Genomic DNA, 18,229 nt, shown 5'->3' on the forward strand with positions numbered 1-18,229 from the left:
TCATTGCCTCCCTTTTTACTTACACAGGGGAAGACAGCCCATAACAGGGCTGAGTTAGCTACATGTGCCCTCATCCTCTATGAGGGGAGAATCCTAGCCCTCACAAAAGAACACCAATACATCCATATCTACCGAATAAGTACCAATCTTTGTTCCATAGCAACTTCAACCCCACAGTCACTCTCAATCATTGCACACCATTTCTAATCACTGGCCACAGCTGATTCACTCTTTTGTCTTAAAAGGTTCCAGTAGCCTCCCCACGATTTCTGCCAAGAAACACGTGCCACTCCCAGCAGCTTGGAGCGCTGACATTCGGAGGACTGATGAAGATCAGGCATGTGCAAAGTCCCAAACAGGAGGGGACCCAGTGGCAATGGCAAAAATGTCCAGAGCAGACTAGCAGCATAAGACAGCTATATGGAACTGAAGGTGGATCACGCAGCAAATTCTGCAACCATCTGACTACTTCAATGTACAGGTTGATAGCATTTTGTTCCAGACAGCAGTGTAGGTAACCACAGAACACATCACAGCTCCTAATTATTGCAGACCTAGAACAGAGACGACTGAATAGACACACTGGAGAACTCAGTCCCCTAGCAATATCACTTGGGCAGTAAGGGTTATTGGCAGTATTACAATGCATTGACCTCCATTTTATATATATCTGCGGGTACAGACAATGCACAGCTTTTTCAGGAGTTCACTCTTGGAAGGTATAACACACCAGAACATACTGATTACATCCAGGAAGGGAACAAAATTCCATGCAAAACAGTCACAAGCCAAAGATTGCCTTTTATGTCACAATACATAGTACAATAATCAATGGAGAAAGACACTTCATGTTAGCAGGACCCCCGACTGAGCAGAATGCAGAAAAATCAATTTTGATCTCTTAAAAGTGGGTGCATAGCTATATCAAAATCATTAATACATTGCATGTAGCATGGGACAGAGATTTCAGAAGTTTGCAAACTTATGTATATATTCTTTTCTCTTGACATCTTTTTTTAAAAAAAATCTTTCCACTGCAAGAGTGACTTAGCTTTGTTTTCATTTGGGTTTTTTTTAGAAAGAAAGATAGATAATTTCTTTAGGAATTTGCTGAGCAAAGAGTCACAAAAGGTTAAACAGAAAAGTCTTGAAACTTACCTATACCTAGGATCATTTATAATCATCTTCATTGCTTGTTCCCATGAGGCATTTGACTGAACACCCTAAAGTAACAGGTAACATGCAGGATTAAATGCAAATGATTTCCTCAAGTTGCACGTCTAACCAAAAATAAGTTCAATTGGAATAAAAATTTAGCTCCTGCCAAAAACATTTTTACCCTCTTATCCTACCCACTCCCTATTGCTTGCTATGGTTTAATTACAAATTGCAAGAAAAACACAAACAAGGGAATCTATTCATCCAGTTTTATGCCATCCATCCAGAAAGAAGTGAGTCCTAACCACCTCGTCAGATTCAAGTACCTCATCAGCAATGTCCACATCCCATGAATGTTTGAGTGAGAAGAAAATGTGAAGGGCGGCACAGTGGTTAGCACTGCTGCCTCACAGCGCCAGAGACCCAGGTTCAATTCCCGTTTCAGGCGACTGACTGTGTGGAAGTTGCACATTCTCCCCGTGTCTGCGTGAGTTTCCTCCCAAAGTCCAAAAAAATGTGCAGGTTAGGTGAATTGCCCCAAACGTAGGGGAACGGGTCTGGGTGGGTGCGCTTCGGCGGGTCGGTGTGGACTTGTTGGGCCGAAGGGCCTGTTTCCACACTAAGTAATCTAAAAAAAACCTACAAGCCCTTTGAATATATTACACATTTCATACCCTGCTTCTCTCAAGTCTTAACTGCTTTCTCCAGGATTTTTATTCTCCATTATATCTGCTGCTTAATTTCTAACATGTCCTTCTATTTGTTCAACTGAACTTTTTCATCACCATGAGGAATATCAGAATCATCGACTGGATGTGTCCTATTTTCTGAAGGGAAGTGCATCACTCCTGTTACCTGCTCTCCTTCTCTGGTACCAGAGTCCCAAATACTCATTCCAGGAGTGATAGCAAATTACTTGTACTTCTTCTAAGCTAGTATTCTTTATTCCCTGCTCACGGTGTACTATCCTCTTCAGTGTTGGGTTGGGAATCAAAGGAAACAGATCAAAGATAACTAACAAATAAACCTGTGGGGTTGGCAGGAAATGATGAGTTTTTTTTTAAATATTGCAAGCTCTAATCGGAGTGCATTGTTTGTAAAGGTGGTGGGGCCAGAACTAGGGATAACTTTCAGAAGAAAATTGCATAAACACTTGAAGAAGTATTTGTCGATCTTTGCAAACTGGACCTAAATAGGTTTCTTTCTAAAAATTTGGAATTGCTGCTGGAATCTAATATGCAAAAAAGTGAAGCTGATAATAAATATTAAACTTCCATTTCTCAGTAAATACCTTTTCCTTCAACAGCTCTTTAAATGCATGTTTTGCCTCCTCTTTTGTGTTCCAGGTATAGGTCTTCCTCACCGGTTCTTTTTTCACTTCTTCCTCTTTTTTTGGAATATCACTATGAAAAAAAATTAAAGAAATTGAAACAAAACAGCCAGTTTATTTTTAAATAATTTTTGAAGCATGGTGGAATTAGCTCAAATAATTTTTTTATTAAAAATTTCACATTAGTACTTATAAGCTGAACAAAAAAGACTTACATTAAAAATAGAAATCAAAATCAGCCATTGAGATAACATTAGTCATATGAATAGGCTCAAAAAATTAAATGGAAAATTAATTTGCAGCATAAATCTAAAAATAAGGTTTTTAATTTTAATCATGTATTTAAAATAATACACTGAAAATGTTAGACAATTCAGCTACATTGCAGTTACGTGGAACAAATTAAAACATACTTTTCTTGAATCTCCTGCTTTGTTACTTCTTCTGCTGGTTGAGAAGTGATCTCTACAGGTTCAGGTTCAGGCTGCTCAACAGCTATTGTTTGTTCCTTTTCATGATCTTCAGAGGTTGTAACTTCATTCTCAGTAACCTCCACTGGGGTGGTTGTTGTCGCCTCTTGAACAGAAGTTGGCACAGTGGAAAGAGAAGCTTCCTTTACACTGTTGAAATTGTGAAATGTAAATTAAAATCCATGATATATAAACATACGTTTTGATTCTATGTACCCTTTTCAGATCAATTCAATTAATGAATTATTGTTGAAAGCGGATGCTTCATAAATACAGAATTTTTAATGACAAAATACCTTCTAATAACTTTCTATCATTGTTAAAACTGCTATGTACTGACTAATTGTCATATAAGAGTGGACAAACCAAATATACATCCAATTTCAGCATTCAACTATCCCTAAAACCAGGAACTCAATTCCTGAGACATTCTGAGTCTGAATATCTGCCTAGTATGCTGTAACAGAATTAAATGCATTGTGGTAATGTGGTCGACTTGCAATGAGTCAAATTCAGATACTGTGAGCCATGCCAAAGTTGTCAGCCCTTCCTGCTGACAGAATAATAAATGCAATACAATGCTGGCCTGATAAACCAAAGTTCTGGACTGTTAATATTGGATAGGCCAAACTTGTGAAAGCTTGTCATAAATATCACTGTCAGAATATATATTTGTATTTATGAGTAGAGAGACAAACTGGAAGATATGGAGTTGTTTGGTCTTGTTTTAGATCAAAAAGGGTTTACTGATTTATTGGAAATGAAGTCAACAGCTGGCATTTACCTACTGTTTACAGAAAGTGAAGTGAATTTAGATAAAAGTTTAAGCAGCTAAAATATGGAATTCATGCCCCTTATTTGCTGGAAAGCTTGTTTTTGAATCATGGCCACTTTCCAAAGACTTGTACCCATCTGCGTTCCAGTTCAATCTGAAGATCAGCTATTGTTTCAGGCAATCAGCAATTCAATTTCATCAACAGGAACCCAGGGGACGAGCGAGAAGTCATCACATTTTATCCTTTGTTTTTCCAAACCTTGGTCCACAAGGGAACTTTATTTTCCCCTTATGGCCATTACTAAAAAAACTTTCTGCAGAGGCTGTTATCCTTTTGAGTTGTGCTCAATGTATCCATGTTTGAGTTGATAGTTATATAGTTCTAATTCCAGACTATATCTTAAATGTCAAGATGTATATTATTTTGAGGTCACGAAAGCAGCCTGGTAAAAATCTCTTTCATTCTTGAAAATAGTGCGAGAGACAAACAATTGAACATTTTGCTGATGAAGATTCAAACGTTGAAATACTGGTACAACTGTGTAGTTGAGTTTGATTATCAGTACATCCTTCCAATATAGTCGTAATACCACTCTAACCAATCAGAGCTGGACGAGGAGACAAACCAGAGCACCAAATCATGGAGCTCTGGCAAGCCACCATTTGATATCAAGATCACTCTGTGAAAGGACACTGAGAAAGTTAAAAATGCTGCTGACTGGAGAGAAAGAATAAAGCAAATAGAAAACTGTGGCACAAAGCAGATGAAGGAGTGGGAGATACCACCTTGAGTGTTTCAACTATTCCGAACATAAGTCAAACATCTTGGAAAACTAAACTGTGGATGCTGGAGATTTGAAACAAACAAAAATCAAAAGTGCTGGAGAAACCTAGCAAGTCTGGGAGTGTTTATTGACAGAGAAAAAAATAAAAGTTGACACTGGAATCCCAGTTACCCTTTGTCAGAACACTGACACATCTTGGAACAGCCTGACAAAGTGGCATTCTCTCAGATTAGGCAGAGGATGAGACTGGCTACCTCCCCAGGGTTGAAAGAGCTCTGTGACTGTCCTTTAAAGGTGAAACAGAGAATCTTTCCAGTTTGAGGCAATCCTGCAGGAAAGGGAGTTGCTATGCTGAGGATGGGTCAGGGAGCTGACATGCAGCAATGAGTGGCTGTACTGATTCAAGGCATGGAATTATCATTATGCATGGCGAGTGGTGGGGGTGCAGCAGTTACAGTAGCAAGGACAGCTGATTGGCTGTAAAATTCTCTCTCCTGTGCGCTGAGTGAGTAGGCAGCAAGAGAATTTTTGTTTTAAACTCAAATGAAATTGGACAGCTTTATCTTTTTTTTGTTGGATCACACACTGATCTTTACAGGTGAAATGTTAAATGATGGAAGAAGTGTCACTGCTATTGTCTGGACCAAAGTGGATGGCACCAAAGATTTTTCAACTCTTATGCTGAAACGTCCAAGAAACCATAATACTTGGTGAACACCAAGAAACTACTTTGACAGAATGAGGCTTACAAGATCAGCTCCAGCATTTTTCAGGTGTGGATCAAGAAAGTGGAAAAAAAATCTACCAATACGGAAAAGATTAGCACTACAGAAAATTTCCTGTTGCACCATGACATCGCTAATCTTGAGCAAAAGAAGCTGCCATTCTTGCCTTCCAATACCATGCAAAGTTTCAGCCAGTGGATCAGGGTTGCTCTTTGTGCAACAGATAAGCAGCAATACGAACTAATTGCTCTAGAGGCCATAGTCATAACCAAGGAGGTGTGCAAGTTGGAAACAACATTTGCACCCACCACAACGGGTACAAAAGTACTACGAGTGCACAAAGGAGGACTATGATGAGGCCAACCAGGTGACATAGCTCTTTTCAACTGCCTGCAGGTGGTCAGCAAAGAAATTATACCATGGTGAAGTACACTACACAACAGAACTAAGTGCATCTACAATTGGCTCATCAGTATTTTCTTCAGTTGGAGAGCTCAAGAAACCCAAAAAGTCTGATAAATTCATGCCTGCCCACGCACCAGTTTCCTTAGCTGAGACTATAAGAGGCAGTGCAGGAGCTCTAAGATTTTCACTGGAGGTCAAAAAACACGGAAAACACATTTGACTGCATTGACATGACAGCACAGTAAGCAAAAAAAAAATTCTGAATTTTTCCAGATCCAACTCCCAACATATTTCTATGCTTTCTCACAACACAAGGTCAGGACATTTTAAGGAGTGAAGATATGGAGCTTGTATTTAGGCAAATCCGGTTACATTGGGGCCTTCTCAATCATCTTGAAGCTCCACTTCATACATTTCTGGGCAGATCCTCTGCAATTTGATTGCAATTTCACTTTATAAAACATCGAATGCTAAATTTACAGACCATTTGTAGCTTAAAGGCACTTTAAAAACATTAAGAATGTAAGAAATAAGAACAGGAATAGGCTATAAAGCCCAGAGCACTTGCTTACTGTGCTGTCATAGTTTTCCATGTCAATGCAGTCAAATGTGTTTTCCGTGTTTTTTGACCTCCAGTGAAAATCTTAGAGCTCCTGCACTGCCTCTTATAGTCTCAGCTAAGATTGTGATGGATCTTCTATATTCAACACAAACACTTTTTTGCATTCACTGGATGTGGGTGTTGCTGGCTATGGAGAAGGTTGTGGTGAGTGACCTTCTCAAACCACTGCAGTCCTTAAGGTATAGGGAGGCCCATACTGCTGTTTGGGAGTACTCACAATGTCACACTTGATAACTACAATTTCTTTCCATATGTACTGGGTTTCTGAAAAATCGTCAGCAAGACTTAAAAAATTGCTAATTACTACTCACTGAACTTTATCTATTTACCATTTGGACTATTTGCAGAAAACATTAGCTGTCTATTCTGGTTTTTTTGTAAAAATAATAAAATGTAACTTTACTTAAATTGAATAAAGCAACTTAAATTTTTCCAGAAATTCTGCAAGGAAGTCTACAACTGTAGTTTTGCAGTTCAGCTATTCTAACAGGAGCCAATCATTTATTAGAATCTAGCACCTGAATTTAGGCAAATAAATGTAGAATGAAAAAATCTATTTAATGCAAACCTTTTAATGAGAGTTGCTAAAAATACCATCACTGGATGTGCACATTTTGAAAAAGCAGGATGTTAGATTAATTCCCAATTGTACCAGTTTCATAACTTTTTGAAACAATTAAAACATACCCATTTTCTTCCTCAGCTCTGATCATTTCTGCAGAAGTAAAAATAGCATTTGATTAGTTTACTTTTCAAAGCAATTGAACAAGTTGTCCAAGTTTGCAAAATTTTCTTAACTATTAATTCACATAGTAAATTATTTGATAACAAAAATAACTCTAGGATTTAATTCACTATCGACTGCACTGCTTCAGTAGAAAACAGATGCTTCTACCACAAACCATAAAAAACCTGTTACTGATAAGTAGGAGACATAGAAACAGAAGCAGGAGCACACTATTAGACTCTTCAAGCATGCCCCGCCATTCATGATGATCATGGCTGATCATCCAACTCAACAGCCCACTGTTACCCCATATCGTTGGACTGCAACCCCTGGTTTTGGACTTCCTGCCACTGGAAACATTCTACCTTATCTCAGGTGTTCCTGTGATAAATTTAATTGACTTCAACAAATCCTTCAAAAAGTTAATATGCACTCATTTGATCTAATTAAAAATTAGGTTTAAAAGCCCTTTTTTCAGAACATTACAGCGCAGTACAGGCCCTTCAGCCCTCGATGTTGTGCCAACCGTATTCCGAGATTATACCCTTTGATCCCAGACTCATTTTACAAGAGGAAACAAACTTTTCACACCTACACTGTCAAATCCTCTCAAAACCTTGTATATTTTAATAAAGTAAGCTCTCATTCTTCTATATTGCAATGAGTACTGGCTCAATCTATTCAAGCTTTCATAATACAGTCCCTCCATAACTGGTACCAGCCAAGTGAACCTTCTCTGAACTGCCTCTGATGCCAGTATATCATGGAGGTTGGTAAACTGATTTGGCAGGAAGGCTGGGTTTACAAAGCAGAGATAAAACCAAAAGCTTGGGTTCAATTTCAGCACCAGCTGAGGTTACCATCAAGGACTCTCCTTCTTAATCCCTTCCATCACCTGAGACATGTGACACTCAGGTCAAACAACCATTTGTCATCTTCTCTCTCTCTCTCTCTAATACGAGAGCAGCCCCATGGTCCACTATGATCAAGGCAACTTTACCTTTACTATGTCTTTCAAAGTTTGGGAGAAGATTTGTAGCTCGTTGTTGTGGTTCCGTTTGCCGAGCTGGGAATTTATGTTGCAGACATTCCGTCCTGTCTAGGTGACATCCTCAGTGCTTGGGAGCCTCCTGTGAAGCGCTTCTGTGATGTTCCCTCCGGCATTTATAGTGATTTGTACCTGCCGCTTCCGGTTGTCACTTCCAGCTGTCCGCTGCAGTGGCCAGTACAGTGGGTCCAGGTCAATGTGCTTATTGATTGAATCTGTGGATGAGTGCCAGTCCTCTAGGAATTCCCTGGCTGCTCTCTGTTTGGCTTGTCCTATAATAGTAGTGTTGTCCCAGTCGAGCTCATGTTGCTTGCCATCTGAGTGTGTGGCTACTAAGGATAGCTGGTCATGTCGTTTCGTGGCTAGTTGGTGTTCATGGATGTGGACCGTTAGCTGTCTTCCTGTTTGTCCTATGTAGTGTTTTGTGCAGTCCTTGCAAGGAACCTTGTACACTTCATTGGTTTTGCTCATGCTGGGTATCGGGTCCTTCGTCCTGGTGAGTTGTTGTCTGAGAGTGGCTGTTGGTTTGTGTGCTGTTATGAGTCCTAGTGGTCACAGTAGTCTGGCTGTCAGTTCAGAAATGTTTTTGATGTATGGTAATGTGGTTAGTCCTTTGGGTTGTGGCATGTCCTCATTCTGTTGTCTTTCCCTTAGGAATCTGTTGATGAAATTGCAGGGGTATCCATTTTTGGCGAATACATTGTATAGGTGTTCTTCTTCCTCTTTTTGCAGTTCTGGTGTACTGCAGTGTGTTGTGGCCCTTTTGAATAGTGTCTTGATGCAACTTCTTTTGTGTGCCTTTCTTTAGATAATGGGCCCAAAACCCTTCATAGTAGATCAGCTGTGGTCTGACAAGTGCCTTGTACAATTTTAGAAAAACCTCCCTACTTTTGTACTGCATTATCTTTGAACTAAAGGTCAACATTCCATTTGCCTTCCCTATTACCTGCTGAACGTGGATGCTAGATTTGTGGTTCATGTATAAATCCCAAATCCTTCTGTTCTGTAGCTTTTTGCAGTCTTTCTCTAATTAAATAAATATTCAGCACCTGTATTCTTCCTGAATGGAATTTTATTTGCTTTCTCACCAAGTACTGTTTCAGCTAATTATTCTATCAACTGAAAAATATGCAGAACTACCAAGACCATGAACTTCAATTTAGTGTTTAATCCTGCCTTCCCTCACCAGAGATATTTTGTGACCACAAATTGCTCAAGAACACAAGGAAATAAGAATAGATCATACAGCCTGCTGACCGTGCTTGCCATTCAACATGAACATTAAATTTTCGGTGTCAATTGCACCTTCCTGCTCATGCTGCATACCCTTTAAGGACAAGAGTCTATTGATAGTTGTTTTCAATGATAGAGAATTCCATTGCTCCACAACCCTTTGAATCATGTAATTTCTCATCTTAGTCCCAGGTGATTTGCCCCTTACACCTTTCAACTGCTGTCCTTAGCTAAATTGGTTCTCTCTAAAATTGACTGACTGCTGGTTAAGTCTATGACCAGTAAAAATTCAAAATTTAGCGACAAGAAATCAGAAAATATAGTAATTTAAAAGAAAATACAGGACAGCACTCTGGAACAGTAAACAAATTCCAAAGATGAGTGTTGAATTCCTGAATAAAGAAGAAATATTTTAATCAGGCTCAAGTTTTCAGTATTTTACTTGAAGCACTAATTTTCAATAGTATTAGGCCAATCATGTCTATTAACCTGCAAATGAAATTTTAGTTAATTGTTTTTTTAATCAAAAGCACAATATCACTAAAATTAGTTTTTATTTATTTTTAATGTGCTATTGCTTCCTATAGAAACTATTAACAAATTTACCTTCCAATTCCTCTAATTCCTTTGGTTTCGTCCATCGAGACTCTTTTGTTTGAGAATTATAATAATACGGTTTCCCAGTGTCTGATTTGTATTCTTTCCAAGGGCATTTTGATAATAATTGCTTAAAATACAAAAACATACTTATATTAGTTATATCATACAATGGTTAGTCACTTAATGTTATAAAAGACATTCTCCTCACTTGACCCAAAGACATAAGTTCCAGTCTCTCCACACAGGCGGAGTTGGTTTAAGTTAAACTTAACTAAACTAAACAGCTACTGTTCGTAATGATGGTTACAAAACTACTAGATTGTTATACAAACTCACCAGGTTAACTATTATGCCTCAGGGAAGGAAACCTGCCATCCTTACTCAGCAAGTCTCCTAAGTCATCTCTGATCCACTGCAATATGATTGGCTCTTAAGTGCCCTACATTTGATGTAAGAAAAACCAGTCTACCTTTATACTTTCATGGACAATTAAGGATGGGTAATAAATGCTGACCTTGCCAGCAATGCCCACATGTCATGAACCAATTAATCAAATCAAGTCTTTTTGCATGAAAGCATTATTTGTATTTAAGAGTTTAAAAAGAAAATAATACATGAAGAATCTTCAGAAAAATTACATAGAATTATGAAGATAAAGTTCATAATGTCCAATTTTCCTGTTTAGATATATTCAAATAATTTCATCAAACCTCTGCATGCGATTTCAGCTCATCGGGCTTCTCCCATGTGGACTGTTTTGTCTCAGAATTGTAGAAATAAGTTCTTCCATCTGGAGATTTGTGTTCAGTCCAAACAGATTTCTGAGAAGATAATTATGATATTAGATAAAATGACAATCTTAGAAAAAAAACACTAATAGGATACATCATTAGAGCAAGTCAATATTCTGTGGCAATTGGAAACTTACACGTGAGAGAATGTAAATAAGTAAAGATTCAAAAGTTTGCAAATTAGACATTTATCTACATCAATAGAGAAACAGAAAATGCTGGAAGCAGGGCAGAGAAGTAATAGATTTACATTTCAGTTTACTGACCTTTCATCAGGATTTTCAAGGTCATTGACTTGAAATACAAACTGTCTCTTCACAGGGTATGCCTGACCTGCATAACATTCCTCCTATGTTGTTACCATTTGAAATTTCAACATCCATTGTTTTGTTTTCACATTTACCTACAATACTGACTTTATACTACAATAACAGCACCTACCCTCTCAAAATCATTTTCAAGACGTAGCAAAAGAGCACAAATGCAAATTCCTTTACATTACTCATTTTGCAATTTTGTAGCTTGACCAAAACGTCTGCTGATGGAGCAAGAAAGAAAGCTTTGCAGCTGCTCCAAACAGCAACATATTTAATTCACAGAGATAAGCAAAACAATAAAGACTACCAGCAGTCTGCATATACAGTACTAGCCTTGGCTCCACAGTATCATTCACATATGAGCTTGGTTGTAAGTTTTAGGCCTTTTCCTGTCAAGGTTTGAGTACATATTCAGAGACTTCAGTTCCAGGGTTACTGCATCATAGGAAATATCAGCATACAGATGATGCAAAAGACGTCATATCAGTCAAAGATGTGGAAGAATTCTTCTGATGTTTTGTCAATACTTAATCAACCTTATTAACAATAGATTAGCTAGTACTTGTTGTGACATTTATGCTATATTTGCCTAAAACAGCAAATTTACCTCAAAAGTAACATATTGGCTGGACAGGGCTTTGGGCTATATTAAGTACAAATATACCTTTATAGTTCTTTTTCCATTATCCAATTTCTAAGCCAAATTGTAGTTCAATTAATTTAACCAAATTTTTAAATAAACAGGTAAAAGCTTGTATTTATTCGCATTTTAATAAATCATAATTAAAATTTTAAATGGAATTTGGAAATGTGAAGTTACTGATAATTCAAGTATGTCACAGCTGGATACCTTTTTGGGCTGCTCTTCTCCAGAAGATTCATTAGTAGCAGAAATTTGCTGAACGCTAGAAACTGTAGGATTTGTAACCTGAAAAACATCAGTTCCTTAGGCTTTCCGATAAAATAAAAAGATCCTTTCAGAAATATTCTGTATTGCATAATTTGTGAACCTAGAAACTAAAATTCAATCTCTCTTTTTTCACAAAAAGGTAAAACTTAAATGATAAATAGCAAAGAATTATATTAAATTTGGTACTACACTAATTATCTTGAGTTTCAGAATTAGCCTAATATTTCATAGACTGTGTTTCAATCTTATATTGAATCACATATTTGAGTAGTGTAGAAAAATGAAATAATTAAGATGGGAATATTAAAGCATAAAATTATCAGTAATTAACAAAAAAAAAGAGACTACACAACATCTAATAAATGCTATCTTCGAAGCATTTTGATGAACAAGACAACAGTGAATGTACTAAGACAAGAAATATTAATTGGGAACCCAAAAGAGATGCTAAATTATCATTTCTTTTAAGCTTTATCAGTAAATTACTATTTTTGAAATAACAAAGTATTTCTTGTAGTATGCTCGCAGACATAATTTATAAGAATAGAACAAACAGTAATTGCTGAAAAAGGTCAGTAGGTCTGCCAGCATCTGTGGAGATAAATCAGAATTAACATTTTGGGTCAAGTGATCTTTCCTCAGAGTACTCAACCGGAAACGTTAACTGTAATCTCTCTCCACAGATGTTGTCAGATCTGCTGAGCTTTTTCAGCAATTTCTGTTCTTGCTTCTGATTTATAGCATCCGCAGTTCTGGATATAGCTTTGCTCGCTGAGCTGGAAGAGTCATTTTTCCAGACGTTTGTCACCCTACTAGGTAACATCTTCAATGGGCCTCAGGCAAAGCACTGTACATGATTCCTGCTTTCTATTTATATGTTTGGGTTTCTTTGGGTTGGTGTTGTCATTTCCTGCTCTTTTTCTCATGAGGTGGTAGATGGGGTCCAAGTCAATGTGCTTGTTGATGGAGTTCCGGTTGGGATGCCATGCTTCTAGGAATTCTCGTGCGTGTCTCTGTTTGGCTTGTTCTAAGGTGGATGTGTTGTCCCAGTCAAAGTGGTGTCCTTCCTTATCTGTATGTAAGGATACTAGTGAGAGAGGGTCATGTTGTTTTATGGCCAGTTTTTGTTCATGTATCCTCGTGACTAGTTTTCTGCCTGTTTGTCCAATATAGTGCTTGTTGCAGTTCTTGCACGGTATTTTGTAAATGACATTAGTTTTGCTTTGTGTCTGTATAGGGTCTTTCAAGTTCATTAGCTGCTTTAGTTTGTGGGCTACCATGATGCCAAGGGTCTGAGTAGTCTGGCAGTCATTTCAGAGATGCCTTTGAAGTAGGGGAGAGTGGCTAGGCTTTCTGGACGTGTTTTGACAAACCCACCAACACACTAAAACAGTTTCTAATGAACTTGAAAGACCCTGTACAGACACAAAACAAAACTAATGTCATTTTATAAGATACCGTGCAGGAACTGTAACAAACACTACGTTGGACAAACAGGCAGAAAACTAGCCACCAGGACACATGAACACCAACTAGCCACAAAACGACATGACCCTCTCTCATTAGTATCCTTACATACAGATAAGGAAGGACACCACTTTGACTAGGACAACACATCCATCTTAGGACAAGGCAAACAGAGACACACATGAGAATTCCAACTGGAACTCTATCAACAAATAGATCGAGTTAGACCCCATCTACCATCCCCTGAGAAAAAGAACATTAAATGACATCATCACAGGAAACGGCACAGTGGTGAGCACTGCTGCCTCACAGTGCCAGAGACCCGGGTTCAATTCCCACTTCAGGCGACTGTGTGTGTGGAGTTTGGAGTTTGCACCTTCTCCCAACGTCTGCGTGGGTTTCCTCCGGGTGCTCCGGTTTCCACCCACAATCCAAAAATGTGCAGGTTAGGTGAATTGGCCATGCTAAATTGCCCGTAGCGTTCGGTGAAGGGGTAAATGTCGGGGAATGGGTCTGGGTGGGTTGCGCTTTGGTGTGGACTTGTTGGGCCGAAGGGCCTGTTTCCACACAGTAAGTAATCTAATCATGTAAATCAACCCAAAGAAACCCAAACATATAAATATAAAGCAGAAATCATGTACAGTGCTCCGCCTGAGGCCCACTGAAAATGTTACTTAATAGGTGCCGAAACATTTGGAAATGAAACTCCCAGCTCAGTGAGCAAACCTACATCCAGAACCTCAACTTGAGCTACAAATCTCAAAACTCGCTACTCCGCAGTTCTTTTGCTTTTAATTTATAAGCCTATACTGCCCCATAATGAATAGTATGTGTACTGCTGTGTTCTGTGAAACGCGTGTGTATCACTAAGATCGAAAGATCTACTATCTGTGTTTTCTTGGGGTCAATTAAAAGCTAATTACTTTGATGCAGGTCTTTCAGTCAATGAGAGGCTTAAAATAAGTAAATGGCTGGAATTTACATGCCTGATGCATCTCAAAATGTATGATGGACATGATTAATAATATATGCCTTATACTGCTTCCAAAACAATACCAGTAAATTAAGTGAATGCATTTTTCCACATTATGGAAAAATTAACTGCTTTTCCCAAAGCATATTTCGAATTGAACAGTGAAATCCTTTACGTTACGACAGTTATACTAATCAAACCGCAGGTATCTTGGTAAGTGAAAGATGACATGAGAAAAAATAATTGGTATTGACAGAATGCAACATTTTTTCATGAACTAAACAATGGTTGGGAAAAGCAGAAGGAATTTAAAGAAGGTTACAGGAAAACAGCAGCCATGCGTAGCCACTCACCTGAACTATAGTGGCTGGGGATGCTGGAAAAAAAAAAGTGATGAGAAATCAGAATAAACATTGGCTTGTTTAAGATCAATTTTACACTATGTTGTGGAAGGAAGCAATGCATCTAAACAAAGCATTTTCAGATCAAATATTTTGAAAATATTATCTCAATGGTCTTCCATTCCGCATCTCCTGCACTGAAGAATATTACAGCAGTATTGTTTTCCAATGCTGCTATAAAACTGTTCTCAACTAGAACATAATACCAATTCCTTAACAAAAAATACAACAGTACTTTGTTACATTTAAAGTTCTTTAAATTTTTAGCAAAGATTGTGAGGATTTGTACCTTTAAAAACAAAAAAGCTCTAACGAATTGCTTATTAGAATAGATTTTTAAAAAAGAGATTTATATCTCAGAAAATAGGGAACATCTATCCTGAGAATATACTTACTATACAGCAAACCTTTTATTAACTGGCACCTTTGGGACCGGATGGGCCATTTGAGCAAAAGGTCCACATAATCAATGTAAAAATTACACAATCACTGTTGTACTTTAATTCAAGCAGAAATTACTTCAATAATAATGCAACTTTGCCTTAAATAGAACCTTCTTGTGTGTACCCTCAACTGACTGCATGAACATCAGAGATCACAATAATACAGTAAACTTGCAGTATTTCAGCTAAGTAATTTTTGCTGGTTTATTGAGTGCACTTGTTTAAACAAAGGTTGCTGTATTTCTATTTAAATCCTGCATAAATGTTAATATGCGAACATGGAGCTACCTAACATTATGGAAATGAAATGCCATCTTTTGACAATTTTTTTGTTCTTTAAAAAAATACTCAAATGAGCAAAGAAAATATTCAAGTAAGCACACTTGCCTGATGTTACTTCTGTCACCGTGGTGCTAACCCCTGGCTGTTGAAGGAAAAAAAAAGGAATTATGACCATAGGAATTAGGAGCAAAAGCAGGCCATCCAGTCCTTTGAATCTGCTCCATCACTCAAAAGGCCAATACTGATCTACCATAACTCCAACTGTCTGCATTATCCTCTTATCCTTAAGAATCGAAAAATCTATCAATCTTGGTATTGAACATATCCACTGACCGAGCCTCTACAGCCCTCTTGAAGTAGAGAATTCCGAAGATTCGCAACTTTTGGAGAAACGAAATTCCACCTTATTTCAGTCCAAGATTGCTGTCCCCTTATTCTGGCATTCACACCTAGTTCTAGACTAGTCAGTCAATGGGAAATATCATCCCAGCATCAATCCTATCAAATCAGAGCATGTGCTTTAATAAGATAAATCCTCTTCTTAAATTCTAGGGTGTATGCACCTAGTGTATTCCATCTCTTGTGACTGGACAAGCCCCGCACCCAAGAAATTGGTCTAGTAAACTTTCAGAGGGCTCTTGTAGTGTGGTGGTAGAATCCCTACCTCAGAACCAGGAGGCTGAAGTTCAAGAGGTGTGCAATAACATCTCTGAACAGGCTGATTAGAAAATTTCTAGTGAATTTTCATCAAACTCTTTCACCCAAGTCAAGTATATCCCTCCTTAAGGAAGGAGACCAAAACTGCACACAGTAACATCAGTTGCGGTGTCATCAAGGATCTATTACATTTGCAGTCATATACCAGGTCTTATATTAACATCCATTGCACGTCTTCTGCTTTGTTAAATACTGCTGTACCTGCACAATAATTCATGTGCCAGAAGAATCAGATCCCACATATTATTTCCCAGCTCACACCATTAAAAGTAGAAACTTTTTTCATTTTTTATTCCAGTGAGGATAAATGCATCATCCCACGTGATATTGTCCTCCTTACTCATTTAACCAGTCTATTTCCCTTTGCAGCCTCTGTGTGCTTACAACTTATTTTGCTGTTAGCTTTGCATCATCCAAGTTGGGTACATTATACTGGGTAGGCTTATTTAAGCCGTTGATATGGATTTTAAATGCTTGAGGCTCAAGCATGATCTTTTACAGTACCCAACTAGTTACAGTTGCTGTTCCCTAAATTTCAATCACACGTGTTTTAACTATATGACAACTTTACAATTTCAAAGAAAACATGTATTATAAATCCATAATGAACAGTTCATAGAATACTCCATTACAGACAATGCCAAAAAGAAATAGATATGGGAGAGGAGGTATATAATGGAACAGAAATACCAACAGTTAAATGTAAAAGAAACAAGAAAAAAAGAGAATGACTGCAAAGAGTTAGAAGGAAGGGAAGCAAAGAAAAAGTGATCACTGCTAGAGAAGCTTTGATTTGTTTCTAAGAAGTGCAATGCTGGAAGCTGTTCTCTAGTTTTTGCATATATGGAATAAATTTCAGGTATCACATCACAGAAAGCTCTTGCTTGGTGGAAATACAGGCATGGCAGGAGGAGGTGGGGGATACCATGTGTTGGAACAGGTGGATAAAACTTTCACCAGGGAAGAGGAAAGAGACAGTGCACTAAACAAAGTGAGAGGACAGTCCCTTCTTGCAGGTATAGAAATATCTTTGCACAGGATGCTTGCTCATAGTAGCAGGCCACATCAAATAAAACAGACCATTGTCAAATAAAAACTTAGGATTTCCAGAGATTAGAGTTGAAAAATAAACCAAAAGCTTTCAAATAAATATTTTAAAGGGAAGACTGTACAAAACTGTATACACATATTGGCTAGGTACCACCAAGACTTTGCTTGTTTTTGCTGGTGAAATAAAGGAAACAACAGGTCATCTAAAGTGCTGTTGATAGTATTTTCCACAAATCATCAGTTACTTAACAAGAACTAGCAAGAATATTTTGTAGAGGTTTGCTTCCTAAGCTGTAATGGAAACTTTTTTTAAAAAAACAATGCTTGTTTCATTACAACTTATTTATTCTAATTATTAATTCTCAAAACAAAATTATGCCACATGTAATATAAAAGATGCAGTTTATGCCGCATATGGTACACAAACCATGCAAAAAGAGGTTCACTTATTGGAAGTGAACACAAATTTCTGTACAGTCATTAACAGAATTCGCTATTTCTACAGGACTCAACTGCAGAGCTTGAAATAATAGGTGTATGAGTACTGAAATGGTATTAGCGGGAAGCTTTTACTCAGAGCATTTTCACAATGCCACAAAGCATCCCTACTGCCAACAATGGTTCCAAATCTTTTCGAGCTCACTTAAAACGTACCCTGAAGATGTACTGTTTCTGCAAAAGAACATTTGCAAAGAGTCAGATGAATCTACGGCCATACTACAGTTGGTGACAATTCCACAGAACACTATAACGAGTAGCTTTAGAGTTCTTCAAAAGTTAAACAACTAAGAAAGTGACAGTAATTCAACGGAGACTAGAAATAACCACTCATTTTGTTACCAATATTTATAAAGGATATCAACAAACACCGCAAAAATAAAAAAAGCAAAATACTACAGTGCTGGAAATCTGAAATAAACGAAAGATCATCAACCTGAAACATTAAGTCTTGTTTGTCTCTGCACAGATGCTGAGCATTTCCAGCATTCTCTGTTTTATT

General features: G+C 37.7%; 1 protein-coding gene across 7 annotated transcripts in view; it reads right to left on the reverse strand.

Moving 5' to 3' along the window:
- The window catches only part of prpf40a (PRP40 pre-mRNA processing factor 40 homolog A), a 63,869-nt gene that overhangs the window by 37,073 nt on the left and 8,567 nt on the right, over positions 1 to 18,229 (reverse strand). For 4 of the 7 annotated variants that reach the window (XM_072579357.1, XM_072579352.1, XM_072579354.1 and 1 more), the window contains 9 exons: positions 15,568 to 15,604; positions 14,690 to 14,712; positions 11,837 to 11,914; positions 10,589 to 10,699; positions 9,885 to 10,005; positions 6,958 to 6,985; positions 2,902 to 3,108; positions 2,450 to 2,561; positions 1,159 to 1,223 (listed from right to left, as the gene is read on the reverse strand). In XM_072579357.1, the coding sequence (XP_072435458.1) occupies positions 1,159 to 1,223; positions 2,450 to 2,561; positions 2,902 to 3,108; positions 6,958 to 6,985; positions 9,885 to 10,005; positions 10,589 to 10,699; positions 11,837 to 11,914; positions 14,690 to 14,712; positions 15,568 to 15,604 (782 nt within the window). The remainder of the gene's footprint in view (positions 1 to 1,158; positions 1,224 to 2,449; positions 2,562 to 2,901; positions 3,109 to 6,957; positions 6,986 to 9,884; positions 10,006 to 10,588; positions 10,700 to 11,836; positions 11,915 to 14,689; positions 14,713 to 15,567; positions 15,605 to 18,229) is intronic. The other 3 variants (XM_072579355.1, XM_072579359.1, XM_072579356.1) reach the window with 2 other exon arrangements.

This window comes from Chiloscyllium punctatum, chromosome 10 (assembly GCF_047496795.1).
Source record: "Chiloscyllium punctatum isolate Juve2018m chromosome 10, sChiPun1.3, whole genome shotgun sequence".
In the NCBI taxonomy this organism is placed as follows: Eukaryota; Metazoa; Chordata; class Chondrichthyes; order Orectolobiformes; family Hemiscylliidae; genus Chiloscyllium; species Chiloscyllium punctatum.